General features: G+C 47.2%; 1 protein-coding gene across 1 annotated transcript; it reads right to left on the reverse strand.

The window, feature by feature from the left end:
* Positions 1 to 11,092: 11,092 nt before the first annotated feature.
* LOC130607296 (late histone H2B.L4) lies at positions 11,093 to 12,186 on the reverse strand. The gene is made up of 2 exons (XM_057424285.1): positions 12,056 to 12,186; positions 11,093 to 11,364 (listed from the first exon to the last, which is right to left on the reverse strand). The coding sequence occupies exons 1-2, from the start codon at positions 12,170 to 12,172 to the stop codon at positions 11,128 to 11,130; spliced, it is 354 nt and encodes a 117-aa protein (XP_057280268.1). The 5' UTR covers positions 12,173 to 12,186; the 3' UTR covers positions 11,093 to 11,127.
* Between the last annotated feature and the right edge of the window lie 3,053 nt (positions 12,187 to 15,239).

A 15,239-nucleotide genomic window follows, 5' to 3' on the forward strand; every position in this document is an offset into this window, starting at 1 on the left:
CCAGCCTCACTCACATGTGGTGGTCTTCGCCATGCTCATCCCACCATAGGTATATCCATACACACATCCCCAGTGGCCTTTCTCTTTGGCACACAAAGTCCTCCCAAAACCTCTCCCCACTCGGTGGTTTGTGCTCTTCTGCACAAAGTGGCCAAAACTGACAAAGAGCTGTTCTGTCCCAAAACAACACGTACAGAGCTCATCAGAACTATCCATTAACTTATTTTTAATTTCCCCTTTCTCATCTCTCCCTTTTACTTCCTTCACTTCTGCCATCTCTTACACTGCCCAGAGCCACCTTTTACCCAGGGCTTGCTTCATTTACCAGTTCTGTAGAGAGAGCAAGTTTGCAGGGGGTAAAAAAAAGCTGCAAAGGAGGGTCACAGCCCAGAAGATAGAAATGGGTTTAGGGCAGGAGAAACAACTGGCCACTTCTCCAAAGCACAAAGGAAATGGGACAATCAGGCTGAAACCAACTGGAGAGGGACAGGAAAAAGCAGAGGAGACAGGATGAATTACCTACAGACTCCACCAGGCTCCTTTCCCTGTAGATGGGATCCACCTTGCTCAGCAGCTGTAGGAGCTCACATACCTTGTTACTAACAAAGTCATCTGTGTAAACTACAAGCCTACAGATGTAGTATATGGCCAGGCCTATCAGGTCAGAGACTACCCAGTAAACCATGATTTAATGCAGATATTAGCTAGTCATATACACTAACCTGGATGTATTAAATGCTGCCACTTTCAGAAGGTCCCGATGACACATAGTAAGCTACTGGAGCCCATACTTGCGCTTTGTTTTCAAGTCTTAAACTATTAGCTCCTCATTTTCTACCTTAAGCATTAATAAACCCTGGTTTTGCTTTACTGTTAAACCTGATGGGTATACAGAAGCTGCTGTGCTAGATTGAAGTCAAAAGCAAAGTACACACCTCTTCAATACAGTAAATGAAAGGAAAGAGGTTGCTGAAAGAACTTGCATCCTGATTATAAGGGAGAACAAGCAGCTAGATCCTGCTAGTCTGCAAAAGGGCAATGCAAGTGGAGCCAGCAGCTACTGTTTTGGGAAAGCCTTTACTCCAGCAAGCACAAAGAGTCCCTCCTGTAAGCAAAGGTAGCAGAGAGAGATGTCATGGACCTTCAGACCAGGCTCTAAGGAAAGAATAAGCAGAACGTGTGTGATCCTCAAGACAACATTACTGAACTGAAGCCCTCATTTACAAGTAGGCCATGAGACACGGGGACTGGATTAGAGACTCTCATGTGAGTAAAGTTGTCCCTCAAACATTCTTCAGGGCTGTTCTTACACAGCAGCACATGGGTTGGAGTGGTAACCAATCTTAGTAACACTTCTGTAGTGCTCAGGAGCAACTTGCTATGGCAATAAGTCATTCAGAAGAGCTTTCCAGGCTCACTTCTGACACAAGCAAGCCAGCTTCTCAGGAAAGAGGGCCTGCTAAGGACAGCACGTGGCAGGGATTGTGAACTGTGTTATTAAAAAAACCTAACCCAGCTGGAAGGCAAGTTTGAATATAGAAGCTGACAGCCCATCAATCTCTCTCTCTGGATCTCACCTGCTTCCTCATGGAAGGCCTTTTACAAAACTAATGCTCATTATTTCCAAACCAGACTACTGACAGCTGCAGCAACTTCGCTAGCTGTGGTGTCAGAAGCCTGGAGTCAGGAGTACAGGGGTCTGAAGCGGGGAACATCGGCAGAGGCATAGCCCAAACAGCCAATTTCAGGTGAGCCAGCCGCACATCCACTCACAGCCTTGTTCAGTTTGCTGGCCATGCATTCCTACCCATTGTGCCTGAAACACTGGGCTGTCTTCCTGACCTTACTGCAGTCGCCTTTGCTTTGTGCGGCTTCTCATCTTCCTGGTCTAGTGCCACATTCAGGATCTGTGGTTCCTCTTCCAAGAGCTCATCATCAGCCTGGAGAGAAGACAACCTCAACATAGCACCTGCTTGATTCCTGGTTCACCTCTAACACCTCACTAACACTGGACCAGGAGCACTGTCCCTAGAGGCCGCATCACATATTAGCCATTCCCAGCCTAACCGCTTCCTGCACGTGGTCACAGGTTGCACAAAGCACTGGTTAAGTTAAGCTTTCTCCAGGAAGAAAGAGTCATGAATACCTTCCTGAGCCTGAGAGCTCTGCTCTTGAACTCCATCAATCTCAGAAGCCTTTCCATCTCCCTTCAACATCTCCAAGTAAAACAGTTGCCAAGTAGGAAGGTCCACAGGGCTTATCCGCACCGCAGGAAGATGTCTTTTCCAACCTCTTCTCTTTTATGTCTTGATCAGCTTCAGGCCATGGACTCTGTCTGCAAAGATGGGGCAGCTGAACTTCACCAGACTCACTCTTTCAACTCCATTTTCCCCTGCTTCCCAAAGTCACTCAGCCTTTTACCTGACACTTCCCTATCGCCACACCACATCCATTAAGAGAACACCTCATCACACCCAGTTCATTGTCACGTTATACCCTTCCCACTTGTGTTTCAGCCCACTGCCACCATCAGTGAAGAACTGCTGCCTTCCCCATAGCAGAGCCCACCCTGTTCCCTACAGCACCTCTGACCCATCTCCCTTGGAAGGATAGTTGCACAGGCAGCTGACAGGCATGTAACACAGCCTGCCTTGGATGAGCTGGGCCACCATGCACATGAAAAATGAAGCTTGGCAGACAAAACAGCCAGGTTCTCCCCACCAACACACAACGCTCAGGGTCTCAGCAGGGAAAGCCAAGCATCCCATACACATGCAAGTCCAAATGCCTGCATTTGGCATTGCCCACCATCCACACCAAGATGTGCTAATAAGCAAGCACCTGGAAAACCAAGATGGACTCGTGCATCTTGCACCACAGCTATGGCCACAAGAAGTGGCAAGTTCAGAGCAGATACCCAAAGCCCTATGCACAGAAGACAAAATGAAGTGTCCTGAAGAATAAACCCACCCCAGACAGACTCTTTGAAAGCAAGGTGAAGGTTTCAGCTGGAGCCTTACTACTCACAGGCACATACACAGGGAGGGAACAAATGAAGGCAATACCCCACATGTTACCATCCACAAACTCCTGCACATAAACTGTGCAAAGTTTCAGCCCTTAAGTATCAGCCTCTGGTTTCTTGATCTGTGTTGCATTTAGAGCAGCTCCAGTCCACTCTTAACCATGGCATGCAGCTCCCTTACTTGGAGCATTGTGAATGCTCCATTCATTGCTGGCAGAAATAATGGATGAAGGCATCACATGAGCATTTCCTTGCCTCAGATTATATCACTTAGCACCCCTTCAGCATAAGGCTGTGGGACCCAACCCTTCCATCCCAAGACCATCCCAACACATGTTTCCCAAACACATTGGAAATTCAGCCCTGGGGTGGGATAGGGGTAAATTCCACCTCCTGAGAACATTTGCTGCCTCAATCACAGATAGTACCCATGTTTTATACCCTGGCCTTCCTTCTCTGATTTGACAACCTTTGCCCCTACTCCAGCTTTGCTTCTGCCTTCATACCTGCTCAGCAGTCTTTGAGAAAATTATGTTAAGAGCATCTTTTCTTATTCCAGAAAGCAGCCAGCAAGGTCACTGTGCAAGGGACGTAGATGTCAGAACCCACCATGCCCTTAAGTATACCTGCAGGCTTGATCCTCACCTCACACATTTGGTTACAAGGTGGCACCAAGCAAAACCACAGCTATGACCATGGCTAAGAGAGCCTGAACGCAATCAAGAGAGGACAAAAGGAGAAGACCGAACACTGCTCATGCCACTGAGGCCAACAGGATAAAGTGGTACCAGGAGCCCTGTACTGCCACATAAGATTTCTGTTTTACAGAGGTTGGGAGGGCAGAGGAGGATGCCCATGCAGCAGTCAGAGAGGAACTGGGGACAGAGGGACAGACAGCAAGGCCACCCTCCCATTCAGCCACTAGCCAGAACTCAAGAAACTGACGCTCAAGATGCTGCTCCATCTGTTCCCTCCTGCCTGGTCCTTCCAGCTCACGTAGCTTCCCATGGACACTCAAGAGCACATGCCGCTGAGCCTCATAGTCAGGCTGGCATGGGTGCTGCAGCTCTTCTCCCAGCTGCACCCAGAGCACAGCAGCTGAAAGCATTAGGGCTGCAGGGTCTGGAGCCTGCAATAACACAAGTTCAAGCGCTTGTCAGAAAGTAAACACAGCTCTGCACTGAGCACGGAGCACACGGGCAGCACACCTGAGAGACAGTCCCATCATGACGCATGCTCCACACATCCCATTTCAAAGGCCAGCACCCAACTGCCATGACCATGCCCCTTGCTCCTCTTGCTGCAGATGACACCAGGCCTGACATCAAGTAAATTTCTCCCTAGTGCTGAGCAGAAGCAGCCATGGTGGGGAAGAAACATTAGGAGCATCAGAAAGAGGTTGTGTGGGGAGTGAGCAGCGTGCGTGTAAACGAGCCTGTAACGAGTTTGTAATATGCATGTGCGGCGCGGCCTGCGCAGCGTCATCACAATGGCATAGGCACTTTCCCGCCTCATTGCCTCCCAAATGGATTTTAAATATCATTCCGAGGACACAATTATTTAAAACGCTGAACTAAACACTCGCTAATGGGAAAACCGCGTGTGGCCTGCAGCAGCCATTCCTCATGGGGCCACTCTGCCCGTGTCATCCTATTCTCCAGTCCCACACCCTGCATGGGGCTACATGGAAACAACCTCCTCCCGCTTGGAGACCACGCAGGGTACCACTAGGTAACTGTCCTGAGCCCAGCCCAATACACATTGCTTATGTGAGAACACGCTTCTTGTCCTCAGGCCCCAGAGAAGCACTCTGCCCTGTTCCAAGCTTCTCAGCACTGGTGGCACAGCAAGGCAGTCACTGGGGCTCTAACAATTGCTGGATGCAGCTCCATATCAGAAAGCACCTTACCAGACAGCAGGTCTTTCAGTCCTGTCATCCCGTCCACCCCCCCCGCCATGTTTGGCAGCAGGTAATACACAGTTATAAAAGAAGAGGACATTAGAAGAAGGATGCCTTCCGACTCCCATTGTTACATGGCCCTGGAAATTATGGATATCAAATAAGACTTTTTCACATAATTAACTTCTGAATACATCCCCCACCTCCACTGCACAATACCAAGCAGGGAAGATGGAGCAGCATTACTGCTGGCTGCATCCGAGACTCCAGAGTGAAAAGAATATGAAGAAAGAGAGAGGAAAAATAAAAAACAAAACAAAACAACCCCCACAAACAAAACCCAGTGAAACAAACTATTTGCAGCAATCCTTGTTAGGGAGAACTTAGATGGAGACACAGCTCCAAGGATGCCACAGACCCTCAGTCCCATTACAGTACCGGCAGCATCAGGGATAACAGAGCCTCAAATAGCAATGTGTGTGTTCACGGGGGAGCATCTCTCTGACCTTTGATCATCACTCACCTCCCATTCTCCAGCAGGGATTCTGGGCCACCATGGGTTACAGACTCAGAGTTACCATTACTCAGTGACAACAGCCTACCTCAGACCAAACCAGAAAAGCGAAGGGACATAGACCAGCCCTGTCCCCACACACCAGCAGCTGAACACAGAAAGGATGAAAGCCCCTTGCTGGAACCCTGGCTGCACTTCAGAGGTTCATATTTTAACAGCTTTGGCATCACCAGAGCTATCCATCACCAGCTCATTTTCCTCTTCCTCATTCCTGCCTATGCTATTTGGAACAGTGTCTAATGATGCACCAGAGCAGCCACCTGGCAGCACTGCTGCCAAGGGATGCAACAACATGGGAAGAGAAATGCATGCAGGTCTGCACACTGGTGCCAGCCCCGTTGTCTAAAAAGCTCCTGCCCCTCAAACCTGCCCTACTCATCATAGGCCTCAGAGATGCTTTGCCTTTTGGTCCCCACCCTATGGGAGAAAAGAGCAGATAACTCTTATCTCATTGTTCACTTACAAAAATGAAAACAGGGAGCACAGGCATTACTGATATTTTTATGAACACTTCGATTCAGTTTGTCACACTATAATGTTCTTTCAAGGGGGTTGAAGAATGGACCAAGGCAAAAAAACCCAAAACCCAACAGAGGTTACTTTTAGCCCATGGACATGTATAACTTGATAAGAACAAATCAGATTAATGTAGACGTGTGGTCAGGGACTCGCAACATGACAGTGCTGCAGTGTTGTAGCATTAAGAGCTCAGTGAGAGACTTGCAAAGGAAGACCTGGAAAAAGACAAACTCACAGACCAAGGCAGCCCCAAAACACTTCAAAAGAGTGCCTGCATGGGCTCGTAGTTAAGGTCTGCTTTTTACCACAAAAGGTAAAAGGTCTGGGTCATTTTGCAGTGACCAATTTGTTGTGAATCCCTGCTGGTTGGCAGAGTCTACCCCCTCCTCCCAGAGCAACTTCATTCAGAACTCACCTGATCCATGAAGGTATCATGGCACTAACAGGGCCACAAGCCCAGTCTGGAAGAAGCTGAGCTGTGAAGTAATGCTCAAAACTTCTAATCTGTGCTAAGCATGCAGAGTGATCCCTCAGGAAAGAAAACTGTTTATGACATCCTGTATCAGGGCAGCTCTATGGGTACGTACTGTGGGGAAACAACGAGCACGACCCCCGCACAGTGACAGATGAATCCAGCCTCATACGGGAAATGCAAAAAAGAGACAATCTGGGCAGGTTCAGGGCAGAACTCACCATTCCAAGAGCAACAATCTCCTTCTGCCTCCCAAGCTAGGTGCATCTGCGCAGCTGGCTGCCCTTCCAGGTCTGTGAGGAAACACAGGGATCTAGTAAGAGGAATACTAGGACAGTCATCAATTCTATTTTTCCAGAATTTAGGGGAGAAAAATAAAAACGAGGCGGGTGGACATGAAGCAGGATGCACAAATTACAGTACTGGAGAATCAAGCACCTGCACCACTAAAGCCTTACTCCTTTTGCGCTCATCCAGTGCTAGATACAATACCAGATGCTTCCAGGAGTGAGCCGCTCATCTAGCCATAAATCAGCACCTTATCCACACAGATGCCAGCCAATTACCTGCTAAGAGAGACAGGGTACCACGCAGGGAAGTTGCATGGTCCACAGGCAGCCTGCTTCAAGCTGGACAGCACCGGGATCCTGCGTGTGCAGCAGAAATATGCTGGGCATCAGGTAGTCCGAGAGAGCCACCTCTAGGGCAGAAGCAGAACTGCAGTTCCAAGCTGTTCCACGAGCACTCTCCGTCCCACAAAAAGCGTAACTGCACATCCTACAGCCAGGAAAATGTGAGGGCTGCTGGAAAGGGGAAGAAAACTCAGACAATGTGGCCTAGGGAGCAATAGAATAGACTGGGTAAGGAGATGGACTGCTCACCTTCTGGATGCAAACAGCAGCCTGCTCACAGTCCCATTCCTGGACTTTCCTGCCTCTGATGCTGCATCCAGATGAGTCTACACTAAGAACCTGGCCAACAGGCAGCCCTGACACAGCCACTCTGCCACCTTCACCAGCCGCACAGCCTCTCCCCACAGCACAACTGGCCACAAGGGCTAAAGGAAATAGAAATACAGCCCTGCTGAGCAAGATGCAGCTCCCAACACTGCTCAGGACCAGTTCTGACTTGCAGGCAGGGCACTATAAAGAAAAGAGCACTCTTCTGTGCTGTTCTACAGCCAGAAGGAATGGAGTACCAGTACAAGCTCTTTCCACCCTCCCCCAGCAGGCACCATACCGCAGCAGCATGGCTGAGACTGAAGGTGATATGCACAGTCCCAGTTCTGCTGCCTCCTGTACTTTAGGAGCAGCATGTGCATCTCATCTGGTCCATGCTACTGAGCTAAACTCACACCAATTAGACAGAAACAAGCATTTGTCACAGTTCCATAGATCATGAAACTCAGCATCACCTCACACACCTTGTGAAGTCCACCACTACCCCACATACTGTCACCAACCACAGCTCTGGTTCCTCCTGACACTCCAACCCCAACTTTTGCCTACACTGGAAGACCTTAGAACTAGGCATCCACTCCCAGCCTGAAACTGGCAAAGGACCTCCACCACATCTCCACCCAGAACATAGTGCACGTCTTTCCTTTATGCCACCACAGATGCTGAGGCGGCATCTCCATGCAGGAACCCAGGGACAGCCGTGCACACCCTGAGAAGGTGCTGCACTCGTGGGACAGTTGGGCTGTCCCCTTACAGCACAGGAGATCATGCCCTCCACCATCACTCTGGACACAGCACTCACTCAGCCTTGTGGGCTACACAGGCTCCATATGGACAGACAGAATCTGCTAATGCTTCTGTCAGGGCCCTGGCTCATTCATGTAGGGAGCACTTAGAAGCTCCCAGTCAGCCTGAGGAAAAACAGGCAGGACCAGTCATTAATATGATGGCCCAAGGCAAAACACAAGATGCTCAATCCTAAACCAGTTTATAGCCCTGGAGGACAAAGTTCTCTCTTCAAACCCACTGGAATCAAGAACAGATGATGGCCACAAGTCCTAGAAAGAAAATACCCTTTGTTTCTTCTGCCAGTCCAGCTCCTTTTACACTGTTTCTTCTTCCCCTACCTGAAAGGGAGAAATCTTTCACCAGGAGGTAAAAAACACAAACAAAAGAACCAAGAAAAACCTTCAGAACCCATCAGGAAAAACAAAATACCTTTGAAAACAATTTACCCACTGCTAACTACACCCCACTGACACAGAGGGATTTAGTCTCAGCTCTGACTGTTACAAACTGAATAACCAGCATGGTGATAACCTGGGCTGGTGCAAAGAGGCCCAGCACAGGAAGGAAGCACTTGAGGAAGAACAGCAGGAAGCTCAAAGACAACATAAGCCTTTAGCAATCAGAAACCTGAAACCTGAAATAAGGAGATTGGAGAACTGTGGAAGAACCCATCCAGCTTTCCATAACAACCCTAGCTTTCCACAGGTATCCCCTGTAATCTCTGCTCTTTGTTGTATTTTGCTGTTTTCAAACAGCAGCTGTCATCCCGTCCTACCAAACAACCTAGATGTCCACAGTTCAAACTGCCTTATAGTTTGTAATGCAAAGATTAAAGACATGATCCGTGTTTTTATACATTTATCTGCAAGCAGCCAACGGGAGGTTTAGCTTTTTTAGTTGCATTAAGTTTGAATACCAATTTCTACAGGACTCCATAAGACAGAAAGTCTCCATTTATGATCTCCATTAACAACTTGCTGAGAACTGGACAGCTCAGAGAAATCAACCTGCTGTTGGGTGCTCCATAGTTGACATATGGAGCTAAATAAAACTTAAGTGACTCTTCCTAAAACTCATAAATGACAAGTCTGTGATGCTATCGATCAAGTCCATGATTTGATAAAATAAGATACACTGTACATAAACCACTTCAGTGCCTTATGCTCTAACCCCTTAATTTATTACCAAGCAAGTCTTAGAGAAGGGTTTCCTTTATTTTACCTGGAATTAATTATAGACTAAGTGGCCCACATTTAATAATGCTATCCTCCTTTCCAAAAGTGAAACACAAGGCTCCCTCTCTGAGCCTTTCCTGCTACTCCAGGTTTCGTTTTGGCTTTTTGGGGGTTTTGTTTGTGTGTGAGGGGTGGGTGGGTGTTGTTTAGTCACTTACTTTTAAATAAATGCCAGCAGACCAGAGAACTCCAACCTATTTCTTCAAAACCCGGGTAAAAGTTATGGACACACCGACCTTGAAGCAGCTGTCCCAGCTAGCTGCTATTTAACAACTTTTTCTTACCCACGAATGAACAAGGTAGTATCTTTTTTGGTTTAATAATACTTTATTAATCAAACACAAAATACTTTATTAGAAACAGATGGTATTGCTGTACTTACTGCATGCTTCTTCATGCCAGGATTTTTGTTGTTGTTTTTTTTATGTGTAGAAGTTTGTCTTAACTTCTCTATTACCAATACTTTTAACCTCCATAAAGGAGGCATAAAGCCTATAGCCAACAGGTATTTTCCACTTATCTAAGCTACATCTTTGTTATGCCACCCTCCAGCACCCCAGTTGCAGCTTTCTCTGAGCCAGGTTTGGTTTGCAGTTCAACTTTCAGCTCCCTCCATCACCAGGACCCAATTCCATAAACATCTGAAAAGGTTTCAGAAAACTCACTTAATTTTGCCGCCACCTTCTTGAAACCAATTTGACAGAAAACTTTACTAACAGCTTTCCTCCTCTGAAGGATAACATTATTGACATGAGGTCTCCATCTGCTCACCATGCTTATGATGAAGACAAGACCTTAGTAGCAGCTGACGTCAAAAGCCGGTGGCTAGACCACCTTTATTCATTGTAAAGGAGTGAGGCTACACGTAACTCGGTCGAGCTGCAAGAGGTTATAATGGGAAAATGCAGAACATTCAGATGCCACAGCAACTTTACCAGCTTGTATCAAGCTTCCAACATGCGCTCCCCACACTAACTTGTTTAGAGAGGAGCATGTGGAAGGGAATTTAGCCTGTGATAAACTAGGACAGGTTTGTGCTCAATCCTCTTTCTGGATTGATAGTTAAACCAATCCTACAATTCTTCAGATAGGCTAGATCCCAGGCTAAAAGTCCTTGCAGTCATCAGCAGCATGCCAAGAGAATCCTTCACCTTTTCCAACACTCGCATCCTTCTTCCTCCTAAATTTGGATTAGCATTCTGCTCACTCTCCCCTTAGGAAATACCCAACCAGCACCTGAAGAACTTGCAGCTGAGCTTCTCACCAGTGAGAGCTCCCAGCACTTCTTGCTTCTTACCCATGCTGGACCAGCACAGATAACCACCACAGCAAGTGGAACCGTCCCTCCTCTTCTCCTATTGCCTACAGCACCAGCCACGACCCCCAACCACTATCACGTGTTGAAGGCAACAGCTGCTCCATACCAAATCAGCAGTGGGAAAGGGCGATAGGCAGGACCAGAGCAGGATCACCTCCAACCTCCCATCCCACTGAAAGCTCTGACCCAGCTCCTTGGGCCCCCTCCAACATCTGCCAGCCCTATCCATGGTGAGGATGAACACTCACTGCCTTCTCCTCCCAGCCTTTCCCCCCAGCAGCACCATGACAGGAGAGGCACACTCAGTGCAATGGGACTTTATTGGGGTCTGGCCAGTCACTTGCTGCTGGTGTATTTGGTGACAGCCTTGGTGCCCTCAGAGACAGCATGCTTGGCCAGCTCACCAGGCAGCAGGAGCCGCACGGCCGTCTGCACCTCCCGGCTGGTGATGGTGGAGCGGTGATTGTAATGGGCCAGGCGAGAGGCCTCCGAGGCCAGACGTTCAAAGAGGTCATTGACGAAGGAGTTCATGATGCTCATGGCCTTAGAGGAGATGCCAGTGTCCGGGTGCACCTGCCAGATGGTAATCAAGCACTGTCTCACAAACCCATCATCCTGAAGTGGGGGCCACACTTCCCCCCCTTCAGACAGGGCACTCAAACCAGAGTGGGACAGTGTCCCCCAGACAGGGACCCTCATTTTCCACCCTAAGGGTCTCAAGTCCTGTGCCACTTACATTAGACTGAAGAGAGGCTTTGGGATTGCACTGGCAAGAGCCTCTACACAATCCCTTATGGAAAACCAGCCTGTGAGAAGTGGAGGTAGAACATGAGCTCCAAGTCTTGCCTACAGGATCATGCAGGCAACTGAGGCCCAGACAACTCATGGTTACCTCTGAAAAGGTCTTTTGCTCATCTCCCCAACAGGAATTACCAGAAAGATTTAAATTCTTGCACAGAGGGCCAGCACCAGCCCTATTGCCTTTTACTCAATCATGTCTTTAGGCAAAGCTATGTACTAAAGCTTATTCTCACTAAGAAACCCTTTCTGATTGAAGCCCATTTCTTGCCTTGCCTCTTGCTCAGAATCCCCCTCAACATGTACTTTTGAGATTCAGCTGCAGCAGCCTTGTACCCACTTATTCTGTTTTCCATCTCCCTAATAAGCAGAGTTTCCTTCCTTTTCTTTAGGCAGTTAACATGCAATGGGCAGAAGTGACTTTACATATGAAGCTGCTTCTAGCTGAAAAGAAACATTTGCTCACCTGCTTCAGTACTTTGTAGATATAGATTGAATAGGTTTCCTTCCTCTTAGGCTTCTTCTTGGACTTCTTCTCCCCAGAGGGGGAAGCATGACCACACTTTCTCTCACTTGCACTCATCTCAATCTCTAACAGAGCAATGAGTAGGTGCCATGGGGCTGGTTATATACTAAAGGCAGCAGCACCTCACCTGCCCCAAGTGCACTCCCAAAGAGCAGAACAAACACACACCTGTAACTGATGATTCCACTTTGCACTAACTGAAGGGCAGCTAGCATGGGAGGACCTTGGAAGTTACTGACCCAATTAAATTTTCAGACCTGAGAAAAGCTCTGAGAGTAACATGGGCAAAGAGGTGGGCAAGAGCAATAGCATCTCATTCATATGGGGCAGAAGTGTCAGAGGAAAGCTATTCCAAGGTTTTGGTGAAAGGTGCCTTCCTGCTTTGGTAGAGTGTATAAACCGGAGTACTGCCTTCAGAATCAAATGGGTGGAACCTCTTCTGTGCTATGCAACAGATAATGCAATCAGTGCAGACTCAGTCATTGAAGGGACTATCAGTCTAGTGAACTGAACTATAAACATCCCAATAGCCAGTATTCGTCCCACTATCTCAGATAGCCTGCTCCTGGGAGTCCTGCCTGCTATACATAACAGGGCCTTGAAGGATGGAAGGGAGGCAGTGGGAGGGTGAACATCCTGAATATGTATTTGATCTTGGAAATCAGTGATCACACCAGTGCTGATAACTATGATGCAGGAATTAAGCCAGGAAAAAAACCATGTACAGCAAACACAGTACAGAAGAGAACAAAACAGGAAGTTTCCTGTCCTTGAGATGGAAAAGGAAGCCTTTCTCTGAGCAGGCATCACATCAGGTGTTTCATAAAAGGGTGATACCTTTGAGGTATTACTTCATGTACCTTTGAGATACGTAATGTACTTTTGAGGGAGGAGGCACTGGCACCTCTGTGCTGCCATCCACACTGTCCCCTGCTCAGGGCCTCCATTATACTGGCATGTTCTTAGCAAATCATGTCTTCCAAGGAGTGAGTTTGGGAGACTTGCTCATCAGTCACTGTGCCAGTGCTTGTGCAGACAATAGCGTTTCACTGAATTTAGGTTCATTCTAGGCCTGTCTTCATGGGAAGGCATCTGGCCACCCACCCTTAGTGCAAATAAAAATCACAGTGACAAGCAGGGTCTAAATATCACAGAAGGGCTTCTTGCATGCAAGAACTGAAATATTAGTAACCAGGTGGAACATGCTAGAATGGTCATATCAGTGCATTCATGACAGAGAATAGGCTTGGGCATTGAAGATATGAGGTAGTGGGATCCTTCTGGGAACAGTAGTGACTCAGTATATACTGAGAGCAAAGAGCAGGCAAAATCACTACCTGTGTTTTCTATGAGGCCATGCATTGACAAGGACCAGTACAGGGCTTCTCTCCTGATGTACATTCCACACACCAGTTTACAGACCGGTAAATAGCTGAGATCTTTGTGTTGAGGAAGATTGTTCACTGCGGCTGAAGCTGTTTTACCTTTTCTCCCGGTCACAGCAAACAAAAGCTCTTTCATGCTAAAGGAGCTGTTAGCCCTTGTACCTCTCCACAGCTCCTGCTGCATCTGGCACCAGCAGTTACATGCACACAGCTTGTTTTTTTGACAAAATCTTTAGTTAGAAGAAAGCCCTTTGTGGAGAAGGAGCAGTGACTGGTCACTCAGCACTAAGCACAAGGAGCCATTAAATAGCAAGGGCAGAGGCTCATCTAGTGATCAGTATGGTCAAATCTGTACTCCCAGACTGGGGAATTACCACCGCTTCCCTAGACTGCATGTGCTAGAGGCTGTTCAGTGTGGAAGCTGTGTGCTCATCTTGACTCATCCTTGCGATGTTTTTGTAGTTTATGGATCGAGTCACAACACAAAGACAAGGGAATCCCACAACCTTGCACTTGATGTAATACCTGCCACTTCTGGCTGTGGCTGTGTCACTTTTAGACTTGAAGCAAGAGTAACGCTGTAGAGGCTCGAGGCCACTTCTTTCACAGAAATGACCATCCTAGCAGCTAGATACAGTTTTGCTTTTCTGCACGACCAGAAAAAGCCTAGCTCAAACAGTTCAAAATGCCACTGCCCAGCTAGTGGCTGTCTGTCTCGCAGACATCAGTACTACAGGCCATATACCTGCCACAGCTGCTTCAGTGCAGTCTTACAAACTGTCTGCATAGAACAGGTTTAAACCAAGTCTGAAATAACAGACTGATATGGCATGTATGAATATATACTTCATTTTACAAGTTTTAGCCTATTGTGACCTCTAGTGCAGTTACAGCTACTTTTGCCTTGAACATGTATGTACCGCTGGTCCTTGTTTGCTAACTCAGAGACCTGTCTGCAACTGAGAAATTCCTCGTGTTTTGCAGCAGCAGACAGCTAACACAGCTAGAAAAATTCTCAAACTACTGTCCATCATGCTGGCTGTCAATGTTCCCATGCACTTCTCAGGATTTAGTATTCTCAAAGAACTCAGTGTAAGGTTTTATCCTAGATTTATTATTGCCACCATGGCTCTCAATTACTAATCTGAAATGGAGAGATTAGAGTTGTTGCCAAATGTTTGCCAAGAATCAGGAAGAGCAGAATGAACAGCTCTAACCTCAGGTAGGCCTTTGTGACCTCACCATTCTCATAGCTACTTTGCAACCCTTTCCAAGTCACCAACATCTTTCTAAAACCTAGAGAGCAGAACAAAGACATGCATTCATCCATTCTTGTTTCAACTTTTGTGACACCAATCAGCCTTTACAGTAATTACTTATGTGTGGGCTGCTTTTACTCTTCACTGTCTGTTAACTTCTGAGTACTACACTCTGAAACTTTTCAATGCAATCTAGCCTTTTCTGCAGAACTTGAACAGCATTTATACTAACCTGCATTATTTCCTCAAAAATAATACTTCACCCCTCAGATCATTGCTAAACCCACTGAAAAACCTGATGTTCTGCACTGTATACTGGAGGCAGATCCCATTGTGACATTCATCCTGTGGATGATCTGCAGCACTTCTATAGCAGCAGTCACAACTTGTATGGTTTAGTTGGAAAAAAAAAACCAAGGAAATGCTTTACTCAAAAAGTAAGATCCACAGATAGTTGGCATCTGAGAAAGTAACTGCAAG

This window comes from Pezoporus wallicus, unplaced genomic scaffold, assembly GCF_028554395.1.
Source record: "Pezoporus wallicus isolate ANWC-B61680 ecotype Strahan unplaced genomic scaffold, APGP_CSIRO_Pwel_v1 contig_5485, whole genome shotgun sequence".
NCBI classification, from domain to species: Eukaryota; Metazoa; Chordata; class Aves; order Psittaciformes; family Psittacidae; genus Pezoporus; species Pezoporus wallicus.

What these genes read in the sequence shown, in the direction of transcription:
- LOC130607296 (XM_057424285.1), bottom strand. Translation starts at nt 12,172, where the DNA reads ATGAGTGCAAGTGAGAGAAAGTGTGGTCATGCTTCCCCCTCTGGGGAG. An exon ending in TCTACAAAGTACTGAAGCAG is followed by an intron (nt 11,365 to 12,055) that starts GTGAGCAAATGT and finishes ACCATCTGGCAG; the next exon opens with GTGCACCCGGACACTGGCAT.